The sequence below is a fragment of the Hippoglossus hippoglossus genome, chromosome 20 (assembly GCF_009819705.1).
Source record: "Hippoglossus hippoglossus isolate fHipHip1 chromosome 20, fHipHip1.pri, whole genome shotgun sequence".
Taxonomy (NCBI): domain Eukaryota; kingdom Metazoa; phylum Chordata; class Actinopteri; order Pleuronectiformes; family Pleuronectidae; genus Hippoglossus; species Hippoglossus hippoglossus.
The window spans coordinates 7681055-7701857 of NC_047170.1; the positions used below are offsets into that span (position 1 = coordinate 7681055).

A 20803-nucleotide genomic window follows, 5' to 3' on the forward strand; every position below is an offset into this window, starting at 1 on the left:
CCTTGCTTTGCCTCTTAAAGGGGCATGTCTCTCAGTCAATGAAAAGCTTAAGTTTCATGTCTGCAGAATGGTTTGTCGGGGCACTGATTTGGTTTTCTTTATATAATTGCATTTGACTTTGTATATTGTTCAGCAAGTATAGTATTTAATAAGAGATGATGAAAAGGTTGCTGATCTGGTTAATGATCTGGAGGGTAGATGTCCAGCCTGCATACAGAATCCTGCCAGCCTGCAGAGGACGGTAAAAACTTTATGGATGTTTGAAAGGCCATTTGACCTGGTGCTGCCAATAATCACTTTGTGTTTGTGTGAGAGAGGCAGAAAGATAGAGAGTGAGAGAGAGAGAGAGAGAGAGAGAGAGAGAGAGAGAGAGAAATGCAATGAAGCAATGACAATGATAGCTTATATAGTGTATATATATATATATATATATATATATATATATATATATATATTTGCCTATATACAGTGCATGCACAGGGTATGTATAGCCCCTCCAAATCATTCTTTCATATCCACAAAACTACATTATAAAGCAGGACTTTGTGTATAGACTAACAACCACTCAGCATGTACAGTCTGTGAATAAAAGGACCATACAAACACATGTGAAAGCTTGTTTGGTGGCTGCAGGGACAGAACAGCATATGTTCTGTGTATGCTAAATGAAAGAATAACTCCTATGAGAGCATAGATATCACTCTCTCTGTCTCTGTCTCCATCTGTCTTCCTCTCATCGTGACATGTCTTTCCCTTTCTACCTCCAGTTCCTTCTCTTCGGCCCCTCTATCTTCCTCTGTGACAGTTTTTATTCATCTGCTCTGGTCATCTTAACCCATATTCGGGTTTGGGTTCAGGTCAGGGCTCCGTCTGGGCACTCAAAGACTTGAACAAACCGTCTGAACACACAGTAAAAACCCTTTCCCTTGTGGTTGTTCCTATCTCAAAGCTCACATCATGGTGGATTAGCACAGTGTTTATGCTCCCTGTGTAAAGACTTCCCTTTGATTAAAGATACTAAACCTTTCAATTGAACTTCAAGCTGATGATGCAGAGACGTAGCTGGAATCCTTCCTAGTGCGGCTCTCCGGCCTCAGACTGTCAGACTGTGGCTTTCTTCAGATTTCACAGTATTACAGTAATTGTTTGTCCTCATCTGGTTGTTCGAAGCGACTCCCTTGTCAGAGAGGATAAAAACTGGTTGATTTTTTACTTGAACCGGCCAGTGAGTTGTAAAACGAGCTCTTGTGTTGAAAGACATATTCTGTGGATTTCATTAAAAACCTGAGTGAATACATTTTTCACCTCAGTGAAAACATTTCTCTCCTCAGCCAGAATCTCTTTCAGTCCACTAGTATGATTCTATGAGGATTTGTACCATTTCTTTTCAAGAAATGCAAGGTATTAGACGATGCCAGTTGAATTCTGGGACCAGGCTGTTTACAGCCTTGTTACCTCACTGGAACTGGAACAGGAAGACTGTGGTGACACTGGACAACTCCCAGATTGTGTGTGTGTGTGTGTGTGTGTGTGTGTGTGTGTGTGTGTGTGTGTGTGTGTGTGTGTGTGTGTGTGTTTGAAACAGACACAGTTTTAACTTTGTGTGGTGGCTACACAAATAAAAACGTCTGTGACGAAGAGGAATGCAATGGCTGCATTTATACAACATTATACAGACAGTACAGAAGTGTGACAAACTATTAGGGCAACTTCGAGAGAAAAGAGATTCTGAGAAAAACATTATAATTTTATGAGACTTTCATCTCATTAAATGACTTACTTAACTTAACTTTATGCTCGTAATATTACTACTTTCTTCTCAATTAAAACTTAGTTCTCATTTAATTAAGACTTCTATGATGACACTATTATATATATATTCTTAAATACGACTTTATTGTTGTAGCATTATGAAATATTTTCCATTACATTATGACTTAATTTTCAACTACGACAGTTTCTATAACATTATGACTTTATCCTTATTAAATTACATCTTAACATAACATTTTATTTTCAAGTAGGGCTTTATTTTTATTAGATTATGACCTCATTCTTGTAATATTACGACTTTCAATTACAGCTTGATTCTCGTAATATTACTTTATTCTTAATAACATATTTCTTGGAATACCATGACTTTTTATATTACTTAGATTATGAAATCTCCATCATTTCATTCATCACAATGGCCTTAATGCTCCATTGTACTAACGGGCAGTCTAGTGGGGAAAATGACTGTCACGTCAGCCTCATTGTTCTAAGCAAAGGTAAATCCAAAAGTCAGCATTTCAGCTTTTATGTAAAGGTCTCTGAGATTTTTTTCAATGAACACACAACACAGTAAACGTAATAAATATTTGAAACATGTGGAACTCCTCCTGAATCTTTTGTGCCAAAAAGTCAGTAGATTCCCATATAGGGAATATGTAATTTAAAGCTGTTGGTCTTTGAGCTCGGGGGTGTTGAAGGGAGCGTTGTAAAGTCATTTAGAGTTCCATGACCTCTGCCTCCACACACACACACACACACACACACACCGACTCACAGAAGCTTAGCTGATCGATCTACCCTTCAACACAAGACCAGACCAGTCACTGCGACATCTGCGCGCGTGTGTGTGTGTGTGTGTGTGTGTGTGGGCGGCTCGTGGAGCGAGATGATGAAATGGTCACTGTCGCGTCTGATAGAAGTCACAGTGAGGCTGATGTGAATAACATGTCCTCCGCTATAGGTGGTTTCCTTTGCTTCAGTGGAAAGTGTTTGAAGAACAAAGAGGCAGAACTGGCTGAGAACTGAGAACCTGCAATCATCACCAGTTGTTTTGACCAAATCACAGCACACACGCACGCACACGCACGCATGCACACACACACATTTTGAATTCCCTCAGTAATGCGACGAATGTCATGTCTTTCCCTGCCTCCTCCGCACAGCAGTCTTTGTTACATATAGGTTCAGTGTGTATACAGTTTGGAAAAGTCTGGGGGATAAGGGCAGCTCTGACCTTCTTAAGTGTGGGTACAAGGTGGGGCCGGCACTTTTGGGAGAGTCTGATTGGTTCTAGTGTTCCCACATCAACACAATTTTCTTTTCGGCTATGACTCAGGGAATAAAATGTGTCATTGGTCCATTTTGGGTTGGTCCCCACATCATAAAATTACCAGAGGTTTTTAACAAGCCTGGCTGAGGAACAAAACTCAATTTTAGTTACCTCAGGTTTGGGCTGTAAACGTATCTGAATAAATCTTCAAAATAAAATGAAATGTTTTATAAATATATTGTCCTGATAGATCACTACTTTACTTTTTTCAGTATCTCAGATATCTGCTGCCTTTGTCTCACACCCTGTCCACACTGGTGCGGAAATTGCTAAATTATCTTTTTCCTCCTGTTCAAAGGGCACGTTTTCAAAAACTGCGGTTTATGTGTATCTCTGTGTACTTGTAAAACTACTGGCCTGGCATGCTTGTTGGGGTGTTTGCAGTTGTTTTGTGTTTGGATCTTGTTCTCATTAGGACACACACTCACAGATTAACAGTCTGCTTATCTATAGGCTTATCGTATTTGTTGATTTAAGCGGTACCAGACTAGTTAGACATTTGGTCATTATGTTTATCAGGAAGGAAATTTAACCAGATAACAAAATACAGAAAGATGTGGCTGACCAACAAACATGAAACTAGAAGGGGACTCTGTGCACACCTCCACGAAGGCTAATGCCCTTTCTCGACATGACAAAGAAGTGTTTCCAATTATTATTTTCGGATGATAACACAAGAAATCTCTAAGTGTTTGCTCCTTTGCTGCATTGTATACCTGCATGCTCACTTGCACTACCATCCATTAAGTTTTTACCCTCCACGCAGACAGTCCCCCCTCATTGCGAGTGAGAGTGACCTTCCTGCACGTACATGCACGGCTACTGCTGCAGAGAAAGTAAAACAATTTTTCTGGATCTGCTCATTTATCCAGATCTGCACCAAAATACCATGAATTCTTCCCATATTGCATCCTTCCACCAAGTCACGTGGTAATCTGTTCTGTAGTTTTTGCACAATCCTGCTCGCTAATAGACAAACAAACAAAATGGAAACATAACCTCCTTGGCAGAGGTAAACATTTTATGGTCTATTATATCTATTGGCTGAATTGGTGCATGGATATTTCTGCATGTGACCTTTTAATTGCATTAAACATGGCTCTCGCTATTCATTTCCTTTTCAGCGTTCTGTGTGTCCGTCGACACTCTGACTCTGAAGGCCCTTTGCCGTGGGAGAAAAACCTCTAGCTGGGACAGAAACCAATTCCCCTGAGAGCACAGTATCATTATGGTGCATATTGCACTTAAAAGCATAGAGGGGAACACTTCTGTTGGTTTTTGTCATTTCACTCTGTCAGAAGTGGTCGCACAGCGTCTCTTAAGTTCGCTGCCGCTGAAAAAATCATGGGCTTTTGCTTTGGACTGATGATAACAGGGGTTTATTTAGGGAAACAGGAAGCCATGAAACCTATTAGACCTTAAGTATAAATCATGTGATCGTTTTAAAGGCTTCTTTGGTTGACCTCAGCGCAGTGTGTGAAAAGAATACCCACTCATCAATCACTACTGTCTATTTTTAGACTGAAGCCCTGTTTGTACATATGCAGTTTCATCCTTTTTGTAGTGAAGGAACCATGAATGTGAGAGGAGCCATTGGAAAAGCATCAAATTTAGATAACTTGTAGAGGAGCAAACTTGCATAACAGTTCATAACATCATGCAGAGAGAGTAAATAAGTAGTTTCTCTCTCTCTCTCTCACTCTCTCTCTGTGGATAATGTTGTGACGCTCAGTGTTTGTGTGTGTTCATCCCACAGTGGAGTACGACAGCGAGCTCTCCCCACAGCGGCGTCACCACAAGGAGTTCAAGTTCAACCTCTCGCAGATCCCCGAGGGCGAGGCCGTCACCGCGGCGGAGTTCCGTCTCTACAAGGAGTGCGTGAGCCGCACCTTCCGCAACGACACCTTCCTACTCAAAGTCTACCAGGTGGTCAAGGAGCACCCTGACAGGTAACACACACACACACACACACACACACACACACACACACACACACACACACACACACACACACACAATTCTCAGCATCACAGTTTGTCATCATTTTATTTACGCTAAATCATTTTATACACATACTTGTACGTCACTGGAAACTGGAGTGAAATCATCAGGTTTTGTGGGCTTTGACGTAGCTTGGCCGTGGGCGACAACATGCGTGTGCATTAATCCACCCTTGGGTGGGTCCAGTAGGTTTGTACAAACAAGAAACAGGGAGTTAATGAAAACAAGCTCATGACTTTTGTCAGGACACAAGAAGTTTGGGATTATGATCACCTTCGCCAAGGAGGTTATGTTTTCTCCCCCGTCTGTTTTTGTTTTGTTTCGTAAGAAAGGTCACGCAAAAGCTACTGCACGTATTGTCACAAATCTTGGGGGAAGGCCCAGGGAAAAGTTTTTCAAAATGTTTTTCAAAATGTTCACAATTTTTTCAGGGAATAATTCATGGATCTTGATTTAAAAAAATCTGGCATATTTAGGGAACTGATATCCATGAGTGTGTGAAATGTTGTGCAGCTTGATTGAACTTAAGAGGACTGTTGGGCCTTGGAGGTATGTGCTCTACTGCCATGTAGTTTTTAAAAAAGGTTGCCTCTCTGTATGTGTTTCAATCTATCTCTGCCATTCTCCCTGTGTGTTACAGATGCTGCGCCCATGCTATGTTTATAATGTAAAATCAAGCATAACCACATCTTACAGAAATAGCACAGCTTCAAAAAATCCTCCCGCCCCCTAAATGAGCACAGCTAATACACGCCAAACATTTACATTACATCCGCAGGGGTACATAAACATCCGGCGAGGATTCTGAATGATATTTGTGTTTAATGGAGCCGAGTGCCCGGTGAGAAGAAGTTTTTGATTTATATTTTTAGACTAACAGCTTATATATAACCCTGTATAATTTGATTATCAATGGTTATTCACCAAGCATTCTCCTTTAAAGCTGGTGATGTTTAGAGAGAGACCACCTAACACCTTTAGGTGGTCTCTCTAACACCAGCTGTGCACTCTGAAGATCCAGGTTCAAGCTGATCCACTTTATGTCCTTTGAGAACCTCAGATCTAGATGTTAGCAAGATATATTTGGAGTATCAAGAGCTGTATATTTCTGCTGCGTTCCCTTATCCCTTCAATGTGTGGTTTGTGCTCCCCAGCCTGGAGGTAAAGCCTTTTATTTGTACAGATATTTGGAGATTAAAGGGCCCATATGTCTCCAATTTCTCTATTATTACAGGACACGTTTTTTTCTTACCTAGAAGAAAATTACAGCGTGGATGGTGCTCTGTCAGGTGGGGGGGAAAAATTGCCATGTTCTTATCTACATCCTCCTCAGCGGTGAAAGTACTGGTTTGACTGAGGTTTGGTTTGAGACAATACTATAAAATCGTTGTTGTTGTTTTTCCCCATTTTCCGCCCTTTGCATCTAAGGTAATTAGGCAGCCATCAGGGAGCCTGTTAACGTTCTCATTTCTCTTTCCCGTTAAAGGCCTGACTCCTGCTTTGACTCTAAGGCGTAATGATAGAGCACTAATTAGCCTGACACCCTTTGTACTTCTAATTAGACTGGGGAGGTTTCACCAAATAGCTGACAAGGAATGTGAGAGATTACAATGTAAAAAATGTGGCGGGCCTGGGATATTTAGCCAGCAATGATGCCGTAGCTAACATTACGATTTGATAATTTATGGTTGTAATAAAGTTATAAATGAGTTTGAATCTCCTGGTATGTAGAACTTCTGTAATCCTTCCCTCCTACATGTCTGACTTACATATTCCTTTAACAGTCTTACAAATATGCTTCAAGCTCTTCAAAAAGATGAAAGCCTTCGCAATAACCAGGCCTGCTGTGAGCTCCGCTCTCCCGCCGCACATTTTAACAACAGTTGCCGACAAGTCTTATAAAGGAGATTTATTGTAGCAAAAAACACAACTGTGACCCCTGACCTCATTATTCCAGTTCATTTAAGCAGTCAGTCAATAAGAGGTTTTACAGTAGGCTGTAGGTAGTTTTCACTCTGTGCACGGGGCTCTTACCCTCCGGACTCCGTCAGCCCGGCTGTGTGTGTCTGTGTGTGTGTGTGTGAATGTGTGTTTGGGTAAATGGTTCATGTACTACTCTTTATATTGTACTTATCTAGTCTAATTGACGATGCAAAGAGCTCCCATACATGCCATTCACACACACGCCTGAACGCGCACACACACACACACACACACACACACACACACACACACACACACACACACACACACACACACACACACACAGACACAAACACACACACACACACACACACACAATGATGGTACAACCGTCATTGTCTATTCGGTGTTCAGTATCTGGACCAAGGACACTTAGATATGGTGTGTGTGTGTGTGTGTGTGTGGTCCAGGTATTACTCATGTTGTGGGGACCTAAATGTTTTTACACAGCTGCATTGTGGGGCCAAAAACAAGTCAAGGTTAGACTAAGTCTCTAAATCAATGGTCAAGGCAATGTAATTTCCTCTGAAGTCATGGAGACACAACTGTGTGTGTGTGTGTGTGTGTGTGTGTGTGTGAACTTGTACAGTTATTTGTGTGTTATTCACAAATGACACAGCAGCACAAGAAAGTAGCAGCGCAAGGGGAAAATATAGTAAGAATAACAGTATGAATAAAAATAGAAATATGTTTTTTTCTCTTTTTCTTTTGTCTTCCCCTTTTCTTTCAGTTGTTTAAAAACAAAAAGAGGCTTGTTAAATGAACACTGTGTCTGTTGGCTGTGTAATTTCTGGCTGCCAATAAAAAGTAGAATTATAAAAAAAATATATAAATAAGTACAAGGTTTTGTGTGTGTGTGTGTGTGTGTGTGTGTGTGTGTGTGTGTGTGTGTGTGTGTGTGTGTGTGTGTGTGTGTGTGTGTGTGTGTGGGTGGAGGCTCATGCGGAAGCCATGAGAAGCACTGTCATTAATGAGCAATAAGGAGAGGCTGCCGGTGCATCACTGCAGGGGCATTCTCCGAACACCTGGACGATGGCGAGGCTTTGATCTCGGGTGTGTAGGAGGGTCCGACAGAGGCGATGCTATGTTATTACTACTGTAATGGGACAGCCGAAGGACATGTCCTCTTATCACTCACACTCTGTCTTTTCCTTACACGTCCTCAGCTCTTTCTTCATTAAATACGGGGGGTCTTTTACTTACTCAGAGGCCCGGCTGTTCTGAGCTTTAAAGGTCACCTGAGATAACTCGATAAACTAGTCAACTCAGAGTGGTTAGTTTGAAAACAACCTCTCTTTTTTTCATTGACTGTTTTCTTTTATCTTTGGGAAAATGCAATAGCGAAAAATGAAAAACTAAACTAACATATTTTAAAAAATTGGCTTGTTTACAATGACACGCAGACTTTCTGGGTTGCCAAACATTTAATGCATAAACTACCAACTTGAAGATCACCTTAACTATAAGCTTAAACTATAAACGTTAACAGAGTAATTGTTGTGCATTTTTTCAGTTAGCCATTAAAGTACTTGGTTTGTTAAAATATTCTCATTTCTCTTCTGTTCATCAAATTTTTCATCATATTTCTGTCTTACATTGCAGGAAGTAGCCAAAAAAGCCTCTTTGGCTAATTAGCTCCACCCAGTTTGACTTTTACAATCATATCATATCATCCTAGAAACTACTCTGAGAAAAGTTTATATAGCTAAAAATATTTGTTTCTTTTGTTTCATCTCGCATGTTCTTCCAGAGAGCCAGACCTGTTCTTGCTGGAATCTCGCAACCTGTGGGCGGCTGAGGAGGGCTGGCTGGAGTTTGACATCACCGCCACCAGTAACCTGTGGGTGATGAGTCCAATGCACAACCTGGGCCTACAGATCAGCCTGGAGACCAGCAGCGGTAAGAGAAATGGTTACATACGTCCAGATGTGTTAGGATCTTGAAAAACAATTTTCAAGTTATTTCTGAGTAAAGTGGATATACAGTCCCCTCAAAAACTATTGGAACGTTAAGGTCAATTCCATTGCTTTTGCTGTACTGAATGTCACTCTTAGTTTGAACCTAGGGTTTCACCTGTGTAGGATGAAACAGCATGAAGACCAATGGGAGAAAAACGAGGAATAAAACTATTTGAGCCATGACACAAACATTGGGTGTGGTCAATACAATGTGGAATGTCCTGGAAAAGAAAGAAACTACTGGTGAACTGAGCAAACAGCCATCGAACAGGTCGGCCAAGGACAACAACAGCAGCTGATGACATAAAGAGAGCTGTGGAGAGAAACCAAAAACAGTCAGTGACATCACCACAAATCTCCACGGGGCAGGGGTGAGGGTGTCACAATCCATCGTTTGAAGAGGAGCGAGAGAGCAGGACTACAGAGGCCGCGCCGCAAGATCCAAACCACTCATCAGCAGCAAGCATCAGAGGGCCAGACTGGAATTTACATTTGAAAGCACAGAGACGAGCCGCAGGAGCTCTGGATGAGAGCAAGATAAACCGCAGAAAGGATGTGCGCACGAGCCAAAACATACAAGCTCATCTGTGGAGCACGGCGGAGGTGGTGTCATGGCTGCTCCTGGAACGTGCTCACTAATCTTTATTGATGATGTAACTGGTGATCGCGGCAGCAGAATGAATTCAGAGCTCCACAGAAACGTTTTGTGTGCCAATTTACAGAGAAATGCATCCACGCTAACGGGAGATACATTTCGCCATACATCAAAACAATGAGTCAAATCATCGAGAGGTAAAAGTGGAAGGTTTAAAACAACATGTCAGCCCCTGAAGAGGAGACTGAAGGGAGAAACCCCCTGAAAGAAACAAGAACTGAGAGGAGCTGTGGTAAAAGCATCACAAAGCTCTTTATGTCAGTGGGTCACAGGCTTAATGCAGGTTTCGCATGCAAGGGTTCGGGTTCCACCACATATATGTTATTTATTGAAAGTTACTTTAGGACGGCATGTTCCTTTAGTTTTGCTTTAGTTTTGTTTTCTTTCAAAGCACTGTGAGCACAATTAAATTAAATGAGAAATACTATGCTCATATTTAGCTTCATAATTTTAATTTGAGTCATAACCTGAAAAGGATTAAATGCTCTAATGCTCAGAAAAACCTTCTTCCTAATGTCCATTGCTGCCACTCCTCTTTTCAGCCTCTGTCTGAAACACTTGGTTGAAGCTCCTGTCTCTTTAAGGCCCCCCCATGATAAGTCCAAGTATTCTTTGATTGGCCAGCTGACCCACTCTGATGTAATTGGTCAGTTGCTTTCAGCGTGTACAGGAAAAGTCAGTCTCCACTCTCACTTTTTTTGGCTTTGTTGCGGGGCGATCCAGACTACGAGTACATTATGTCATCAAATGACATCACAATACCCCAGGAGTATCGGCTGGCCTACTGATGAGGAGCTCCCTTGACCACTGACTTGGGGTTTTTAACTTTTCAGGACTTTTACAGACACAAAAAACCCGTACAAAAAACTAGAGGAAAGAAAAAATGAAAAGCATAATATGTTTTTTTTCTCTCAAAGATTGACTTTTGATTTACTTTTTTAGAGCTGTAATGAACAAAATAACTGAAAAAATAAAGTAATTTAGGCAACATGTGCAAAGCAACATGACTGTGGTGGAAAATCTGGCTTTGTGTAATTTTGCGTTGCTGTTCCTTTTCTAACAGGACAGAGCATCACTTCGAAAGAGGCGGGGCTCGTAGGACGCGACGGCGCCCTGGAGAAGCAGCCTTTCATGGTGGCGTTCTTCAAAGTCAGTGAAGTGTACATCCGCACCGCCCGCTCCACTGGCGGCAAACGTCGCCAGCAGCAACGCAACCGGTCCACGCAACCACAAGACGGATCCAGAGGGCTCAGCCTCACAGGTCAGTCTGACGTCGACTAAACAAACCTTGAATTTAAGCAACCTCATCTCAAAGTGCCGTAAACAGACACAGATGGCAGTGCCCGTATCGGGGATATTTTGCCTTCAGTTTTGCATAGTCCTCCCAATTTAGTTTTTATTGCGTTATTAATTGTTATTATCCATCAGCCCCCATTGGACAAAAAATGTAAGCCTAGGGGTAACATCCAAAATCTGTCTGTACTGTAGTGTGGGCTAAGTCTGTGTGGTTCCTGCAGTTCTACAGGAGAAAAATCCTACCTGTGTTGCTGGTCCTTTGCCATCCATAAAGATTTTACCATCTTCGGCAGGCGAATCATTTCACAGAATTTACTTTGTGCTTGCAAACCTGCATCTTGAGCACGAAATGTAGTTTTTTCATTGCAATATATACAAAATATGTGTATTATGAAGATGATTGATAGATGGATTGGAGGGTTGGCTTTGAATTTAACCAGTAAACTTTAACAGTAAAATTGAGTATAGTAGAGAAAATACTTTAAGAATTAGGGTCAGACAAAATTAAAAATAATGTGTATGATAGGAAAACAAGTAGACAATGCTAAAAAAGCTTGAATATTATATAATTTAACACAAAGACTATACTCCTCCCCCATTCTCTCGCTATTTAGCAGCTGATACAAAGAGCAGGTTTAAGCCTGATGTTATGAGCTCTGCACGCTTTTCAAATTAAATCAAACCTTAATCCACTCACCCATCACCTGCTGTGTAACTCTGGCCAGACTTTCCATCTCTTAAAGCCTCGACGCTGCTGTGAGGCTTCATTGTGTGACTCCTGCTGTACATAAAGCTGCTACTCAGTGGGCCTGCTGTTCATATGAAGTCTAATCCCTGGCTAACTTGACAGATGAAGCACAGTGTTAATATTAAGCCTTTGTATCAGAGCTGAGCCCTGTGTGGAGCAGTCAAGAAAATGTCTCCTGCAGGCAACCACCTGTTTATGTTAAATATCTGTATTATTCTACATGTTAATACATTCAAACTTTTCAGTGATTTCATTAAAACCCTTAAAAAGGTTTGGGTTTAATGAGAGAGTGGTTGTAACAAATAAAAGTCAAGCTTTTCACCTTTCACACTACATCCTGTGTAACATTCACACTGGATAAAAATGATGTGGTACAGAACTGTCCAACATAGACATAATTCCTACAGATACTGGACTCTAGGGTCGTAATATTATATATAACTTAACTCAGTCAACGTCACTTCATTTGCTGAGAAATTGCTTTTACAGTCAACATTTTACGAGATGGATTTATTGCTGAAATAAGATCTAAAGTATACGTTATTGATATAGCATGTTTAAAAAAACACAGTTGATCAAAGTATAAAAATATATGTAAGATTTACAACAAAGAATAAATAGTAAATAGAAAAAGTACTCAAATTGAAGGCCAGACAGAAGAAGTGGATCTTCAGCAATGATTAAATGTTTCTTGGGTCTGAGCAGTTCTTATGTTAACAAGTAAGTTAAGATCAGTAAAACTGAGTTCAACAAAGTTTGCATTTTATTTACCGAGAAGATGGGCATTTACGTTTATATTTTATCTAAAGTTATTCACATATTTATTCACATATTTGGTTGTATTTGTGTTTTCCTTTCATTCATATTATAAAGTTTAGTAGTATTTAAAAATATTAAGCCTCAATGACATTTCTTTGTCATAAGGGTTTGATAATTGATTGTTTGACATTGTTTGGCCCAGCAGCAGCTTACGTTCAGCTCACCTGTTTTCTGGACCCATGTCAGAGTTACGATAAATGACCATAAACATACTTGTGTTTCTGTTAACCTGAGCTGACGCTTCGACCAAAGACACACACGTCTGCTCCCTCTAAACCCACAGCCAAATCTGGGTCATAGCTGGCTCGGTACACTGACACAGCCACGAACGGCCCGACTTGGCAGACTACCTGAGAAACGATTTACCTCTGCTCTGCTTCTTCTGCTACTTGTGTTTAATGGCTCTACCATCTGTGTGGCACACAGACGTATTTGTTGGACAAGTTGGGATTGTTTTCACTGCTGCTCCCTGAAAGTCCTCTGCTCGGATTTGTTGCCTCTATTTTCTGTTTGTTACGAGCATCTTTATTCCCGGTGGGTTACACTGCACTGCTGTAAAATGAATTCCTGCAGGGATTTTGCAAGAAAGTGAACTTCTACCCCATGAATCAAACTGTATCTGCTTGATGAGAGAGAAAACTTTCCGCAAAGTGAATCTGCCCCCCCCCAGAAAGAAAAAAAGAAAATCTGCTCTAACAAGGACAATCTGTTAAATATGCATCCTGGAGGACTGGACTTTACATAACCCAAAACATCAAGACCTCTCCACCTCGCCACTCGGGACGATGCGGAGTGTAAATATTTAGATCCGACACAGGAAGCGTGGAGGCCCCCCTCGCGGCAGCCGAGTGTCCGCGGCCAGCGAGAGCGCTGCTGGGACTGGACGGGATGGGAGGATCCGCCAGGAATTCAGGAGGGCATATGGTTTCAATACCGCATCACTCACTCCAGAGACAGGGAGGAGGACAGGATGGATGGGGAGAGCATCCGTCTTGTGGAGCGCTCATGGGGGGAGAAGCAAAACGTGGACTGTGTCCCCCCCCCCCTTAGTTTCAGACCACCACAACTCCAGCTAAAAAAGAAAGCGTGTCACTGATAATTCATTTTCTCCAAAAACACATGAAGATCTGAGGCGGAGAGGCAGCGATCTGTTTGTTTTTAATTACTGCAGCGTGCTACCTTCCACACAGTCAGCTTTCTGTTACTCGACTGTGTGTTTTCTAAAAATACTTTCTCTCCTCTGGCTAAATTGCACACTCCTGACCTGTGGTCAACCACTGCACTAAATTTAATGCAACTTTTTTACAGAGTTTGTTGCCATTTTGTCCGTCAGAGCTATTTTCGTGATTTAGACATTTTTATAATTTTGGCAATAGAGCTTTGCTTTGACATAGATAAGTGTCAGCTAAGCATCAACGGAGAAACCTTATTTCACCAACCCCTCGTGAGGTTTTGTGTCTTTCTGTTTCCTCGATTTCGCAGTGTTAATGACTTGGATTAAATATGACGTGATATTAAATGTCTTCCAGATGTCATAAGAGGTAAACTTCTGCCAAATAAGTTTCTGCAGCATTTGTCTTGAGATAATAATGTGATTATAGGGACAACAACAACTAGGGCACTAGAAGAGAACTGTGGGATACACCTGTGTCAAGGACCAACAGTCCCCTTATGAAACCGCATTTAAATTCAATTTAAATTCGAAATTTTAAATTCGATCCACATTTTTATTTGGAGCTGCAGCAAATTTCACACACTCATTAATATCAGGCCCCGAAGCAAACCTGATTTTTGTTAAAAAAATTAAATCCATCAAATAGTCTGTGAGAAATCAAGGAAAGTGTTGGAAAACAGCCTATCTTGCAATGTTAAAGAAAGGCAAAACTAATCCTTTATCCGCCCCCTAATCCGGATCTGGATTAGAGGTTCTCTCCTCACCTAAACCACATTTTTAGGTAGGTCAGTAGTTTTTGCATAATCCTGCTAACTAACAGACGGACAAAGCAAGACATAACCTCCCTGAAGGAGGTAATAAATCAACTGCGTGTCTCATGTTTTACCCACTAAATAGACAATTTTGAAAGGGGAAGTTCTCCTTCTTTGTCTTTAGTAAATTCCATTTTCTCTTTGGAGCGATGAGGAGAATGCAGGAATATTTTCAATGGCGTCCAAAACCTCTGATTGTGATGCTGGGCAGCGATTTCTACTGTGCGCACATCAGGCACCTCTAAAAGAACAATGAAACACCTTTTAAAAGGTAATTTAGGGTTTTATGGGCAAAGCAGTCCGGGGAGGTACTGGGAGTCGGGCTGGGCTCTGGCTGCGGGGGAAGTTAACAACCATCCAGGGAAGGAATATCACGTCCCAGCGCAGCACAGGCTGCCTGCGAGGCCTGTAATTAGGCCTATCCAGTCATTAGCTGCACGGCTAAAAGACTGACCACGCTAACAATATCGCTTAAAGAATTATAATAACACAGCACTCAGCCAGCTGTGTTTTTTCATCTGTCTCTCCTCCCTCCTCCTCATTCTCCTCGCTCCATCCCCGCCCGACCTCCTTTTGTTTACTGTTGGAGTAATTAGACGTAGTGGAGCTCCCTCGCAGGGTTTAATAACCTCTGTGATGAAAGACAGGAAGAAAGATAAAGCTTCAGTAGTATAGTGGCTGGTGGGAGGGAGACGAGAGACAACAGTGACATTCTGCTTTCATGTCCTCTTCGCCGACGGGACTCTCTCCTTCCTCCTTCCGGGTGACGAGGACCCAGATTTTATTTTAAACGTCTGAACCCAAGTTTTCTCTCGCCGCCCCACCAGCCCGATGGGAGTTCATGTAATTTCTACAGTAAAAGCTGCAATCTTTTCTCTAGAATGAGTAATGATATGAGAAATTTGTAGAGCAAACTATAGACTTACAGTAAAGTGGTTTGGGAGATTGTGGCCTGTCAGACGTCACACACACACACACCCACACACACACACACACACACACACACACACACATACATACTTCCTACGTGGAACACCCAGACTATAACGTCTGTATTGGCGTCATCCGATTCCTGTGTTTTCCAAACGACGTGTGGTAGATTTCTACTTTTCCTCCCGTCAGAGAGGCTGCTGAAAGTGTTTCAGGTGTTTCATGAATGGTTGGTAGTGCAGTGAAGGGTTAATATCAACCCAACACTCAAACTGTGCCGCACATCAAAGGTCTCAGTGTTAAAGAGCCACAATGCTTACGTTCAGTAATGAGTAATGTTTCCCCTGCCATTGAATAGACAGGGTGGGAACGGGCTGCTGGTGTCCCACCTCAATGAATTCAATGTGAATGGGTTCGAGTGCAACGTTTTTTTACTTTCGCACGGCCAAGCGGATGTTTGCCCACTCACAGGGAAACATTTCCAGGTACAACACAGTTAGGTAAGCTGCTGCGGTGGGGGAGAGGAGCTCAGTGCCAACGCTGCTTTCTTTTCATTTAATATACAAATATTTGGTCTGGACGTTTGTGTAAGAAAGGGGTGAAATGAGAGTTCATGGTTCTGATGATGCTTCATGAGTTGTTCAGTATTTTAGAAACCAGTATTTTATTGAACAAATCCATGCCACCGATTGCGCGATAAAAAGTTTGCAAATTTCGCTTCTGCAGTTCCCCCTGGAGGCAGAACATCTCAAGACTGTGTGGCGACGCAAGGACAAAGCAGCCGAACACAGGCTTATTACAATTGCATCAAAAAATTAAGACTTTATGTAAAATTTTAAGACCCAGGTCTGTTTTATAATTTCAAAACAGATTTTCTTCAAAACTCTTTTTCTAACTTTTTGTCAACATTGTGATGTGTACCAAACTTTGTGAGAACCAGGTGAATGGGTGAAGTATAGAAAGGATGACGTTTTAATTAGCATCATCGTTAATATAAGTATTCACTTCACAATCAGTCAGTATTTCAAGTTCCTTCCCACCTTCGCTCTCTGTCGAGGAAAAAGAAACGAGTGGGATCCTGATGGGAGCCGGAGCTCAGCAACAACCATGTGGCGTAACATTTTTACAGGCAGGAAGGAGAGATGTGGTTTATGGGCACCGCAAATCTGAGCCTTTACACTCAATGAAAGCCCACAGTAAATATCAGCCTTATTCCTCTTAAAGAGACCGACAAACTGTGAACGCTGACGGCTTAGAAGGCTGAGAGGTGCAGGGAGAATAAGATGAAGAGGGTATATATTGCTAAATGTTATACCTTGTACTGTACAGCGTAAAGTAAAACAAGATATTCCTATATTACTTTCAGTAGCGAGTCTAGTGACCCACCCAAGATGGCCACATGGGACAAGCAGGTGCTCATCCAACAAAACCCTGAAGAAAGTACGATTGGGTCACAGATTTTAAGAAAACAAATATTGTTTTAAAAGTAATAAGAAAATAAAGATATTCTTTTCCACCCAGACCCATATAAACAATAAAGGTGCAGAAACCCATTAGACTCAATAAAGCATGCAGATAAAACAGCACTAAATGAATCACTAATAAAATGTGCATGCACTCTAAACAAAACTTTTTAAAAACAGAAAAAATAAAAACACTAATACTGCCGTGGGACACAAAGAGCGGGAGAAGGAGAACATCCCATCACAATGCAAGTTTTAAGAGATGTAAAGTAAAACCGGTGTGTGTGTGTTTGCATGTCATGATGGAGTAGAAGCTCATAAATATTGAATATCAGTCACTTTTACTGAAATTCCTGCAGCACAGTAGAAAAGAAAAGATGTCGGAGGTGACATTATCGTGATTAGCGTCACTTCCTCTCTCTATAAACATCACCTCAAGTTCATGTCAGGCCAAGTCGCACCGCCTTGTTCTTTCAATGTTTCCTTCCTCTTATACAAACACTTTACAAACTGAAGAATGCACCTTACACTGCAAGAGAAAAATATTTTTAGTGTAACAGTTATAGGAAAGATCAGTGGAATCCTGCAGCAGCTGGTCTGGGACCAGTCTGTTTCCTCATTGGTGAAGGTCTCAGTACAGTAAATCTGTTCATACGGCTCTTACAGCTGTTGAAGGGGCAGGTCAGTCAGTCCACAGGGAGGGAGGACGAAGACATGTGACCCAGTATCCATGTGCATCATTTGCACATGCACACACTTTACCATACACACTCTTGCACATATAATCTCTGTGTTTCCACATTAGCACACGTCCAGCGAACTCTCTTTCCTTTCAGAAAGGAAGGAACCTGAAACTGGGGGAAACACCTGATTGCATGCAACAGTTATATACGACCCTTTGACCTCACCCCTCGTCCTGCATAGCCAGACTCATCGCCATGGCAATGTGTCTGACGTGGACAGCGGTCAGGCTGCACGCATTATGACTCGGCTACAGGGGGAATACAAACTCTCCAGCTTGTTTGTATGTCTATAAACCATCACAATCGTATGTGGTGGCACTAAGCCCCGGATGAAGTGATGGTGCCCCTGCAAAATGGTGTTGGGGTAACTGCATGTCGGGGGAAATGCATGTGAGGAGGTGATTACGGTTGCTAAAATAGCTAAAGTGGCTAATTTACAACAAAGAAAATTATACAAAACAACAAATAAAGTCATATCACGAATAAAATGAATGAATAAAGTCATCATTTTAGGCTCAGATCAGATAATTTCACCCTTTTTCTGGCCCTAATTGTACTTAACAACGTAAGCAGTAGTCAGAAAAAACATATTGTGGCCCACACAAAACCCCAACAAAAATACACTAAGGTTTTCTACCAAAACATTAGTTTTTAGCTTTATGATTAACTTTGGACTTTGGGGACGTGTCGTCCAAAAATCCAATGCAATAAAATCCCTTGTGTGCTCAAGGCTGAAGTATTATTTAAGGCATTGTAGGGCCACCAAGACACTTGGTTTGCTTATGACTTTAGGTGGTCAAGGTTAACTCCCTCCTGGATTACAGTCTTTTAACAATACACGACCTTAGTCGCTGCCATAAACTCCATTTTCTCTCTCTCTTTATTTTTCTCTGGGAGGTTTGTGAAGAAGAAAAAAAAAGTTTTCAAAACTATAAAGGCCAGACAGTGAAAGTAAGTGAGAGAGAGAGAGAGTCCTCGAGGAGTCAGTGGAAAGTTGGTGTCACAGTCTAACAGTGTGTTGACTGATGCCAGCAATGACCTTCTCGACTGTAAAAACCAAACGTATACCTGGGACTGACCGCCCCGGCTGCCGGGCAGCTGCAGAGTGGAACAGACATAATTGAGAAGAAAGTGCAGAGCGGGAGAGCCCATAAACACACACGTCACTGCGTCACCGCTTGTGCTCATGCCATGCAACATTTAAATGCAGATTCTGAGTGTATTGTGGCACTTTCACACGGTTTAATTGGATTTTTTTTTTAATTGCTGTGTGACCTCCCCTTAGCAGTGTTTTAAGGGACTTTGTGGGACCCAGGCAAAAGGGACCTGCAGGGCCTGAAATCAAACTAAAGCAAAGTGCAAACCCCGACCATCATCCCAGGAGTAACAGAGCTGATTATATTAATTATTGTTTTAATTTGTATTTTTCATTTTATCATTTAATTATTATTATTTGCACTTTGCCCCTTCCGTACCACATGGGCTTCTGAAGCTCCTAACTAAACTGTTGCTGCTGTGGACAAACGTAGTCGGCCGTTCTCAGGGGCCCCCTATCAGCCGAGGGCCCCAGACAGTTGACGGTCATGTAGAATCACACATTCATACACACACTAAAAGATGCAGTTTCCTGAGGATGTCTGTTCTTTTGTTGCAGATTACAACAGCAGCGATCAGAAAACAGCCTGCAGACGGCACGAGCTCTACGTCAGCTTCCGGGAGCTGGGCTGGCAGGTAGCAAACACTTTTCTTCACATTTCCATAGATGCAAACAAGTCCCAATGTATATGTGATGAACCAGTGATCCTCACAGTGACTCTCTTTATCTGGGTTTGCTCAAAGCTAAAACATTTCAGTTTTCAAAATAAAGTTTGGTATATTGCTGATCCATAGACACATGATGCTCCAGTATTTTTTTATATTCACACACTGTTTACAGTGCTATTTGACCAGCTCACTACATAATATACACACATATCCACCCCACAGTGTGTCAGGCTGATATGAAACTGGTACTGACAAACCAGGCTGAGCAAAGCTGGGAGAAAGTCTGTTAAAGTATCTTGAGTAGGAGGAGGGGGTAGATTAAGCATCAGGTACGTGTGTGTTATGAGGAAATGTACAGAGGAAGAAATAGAAGAGGACAAATTGGGAGGGGGGCCATGGGAGGGAGCTGTGCAGAAAGAGGAGAAGCAGATGAGTGAGAAGAGAAAGAGCGACAGACTAAGGGAGGAAGGAGGAGAGAAATATGGCTTTTCCGAGCGATTCCACAGACACTAGTGTTTGAACAGAGACTTGTCCTGAGGCATGGAGGTCAGGTAGACTCCTGAAGAAGATGTCAAATGCTACATCCTCAATTTAAAAGTTAAAGCCCATTCTACATGTTATCTATTATAATATTTAATTCAATCATCAAATCATTATCATCTGATTTAATGTCACTGATGTGTTATAATATAAATATTAATAATAGTAGACCCTATTTATCAGATACCTGATGAGACAGCACTGGACCCAAAGGAAATTCAAAAGGACTGCATTGATACACACTCACTTTCTCAATTTATGAGGTTTAATTTAGATAAAACTGATGCAGTATAACAGATCCTCCTATATGAAGATTATAATATTCACTTTTTTTGAATCAGTTTAAAAAAGAGAACATTTATTTTGGAGGTTGTAATTTGTGCTGCTGTTGAACTGCACTTGAAAACACTGATATGTCTTCCTAATATGTTGTCCATCCCATTCATATAAATGAAGGCCTACTAAATATTTTTAAAAAACTCAGTATGAATATAACCCAGTACTGCTGTGATTAGCCAGTTTTCAGAAAGAGGTTAGCTGAATGTGATTGATTCAATCTGCTTCTTTTATCGTCACGTGTCTCAGGACTGGATCATTGCTCCGGAAGGCTACGCAGCCAACTACTGTGATGGAGAGTGCTCCTTCCCCCTGAACGCCCACATGAACGCCACCAACCACGCCATTGTGCAGACACTGGTAAGGCCAATACACAGGAGATTACCACTACCAAATATCTCCTAACATTTGAGGACTTACACAGGGTTTTACATTCCTTCTTAAAAAAGCTTTTATCTGTGTGTGAGTTTTAATTAGT

At 41.5% G+C, this 20803-nt stretch overlaps 1 protein-coding gene across 1 annotated transcript in view; it reads left to right on the forward strand.

The window, feature by feature from the left end:
• Window positions 1–20803, forward strand: part of bmp6 (bone morphogenetic protein 6) — a 44829-nt gene that overhangs the window by 20638 nt on the left and 3388 nt on the right. Inside the window, exons 2-6 of the mRNA XM_034572383.1 lie at window positions 4860–5052; window positions 8838–8986; window positions 10764–10961; window positions 19340–19416; window positions 20575–20685. Coding sequence (XP_034428274.1) covers window positions 4860–5052; window positions 8838–8986; window positions 10764–10961; window positions 19340–19416; window positions 20575–20685 — 728 coding nt within the window. The remainder of the gene's footprint in view (window positions 1–4859; window positions 5053–8837; window positions 8987–10763; window positions 10962–19339; window positions 19417–20574; window positions 20686–20803) is intronic.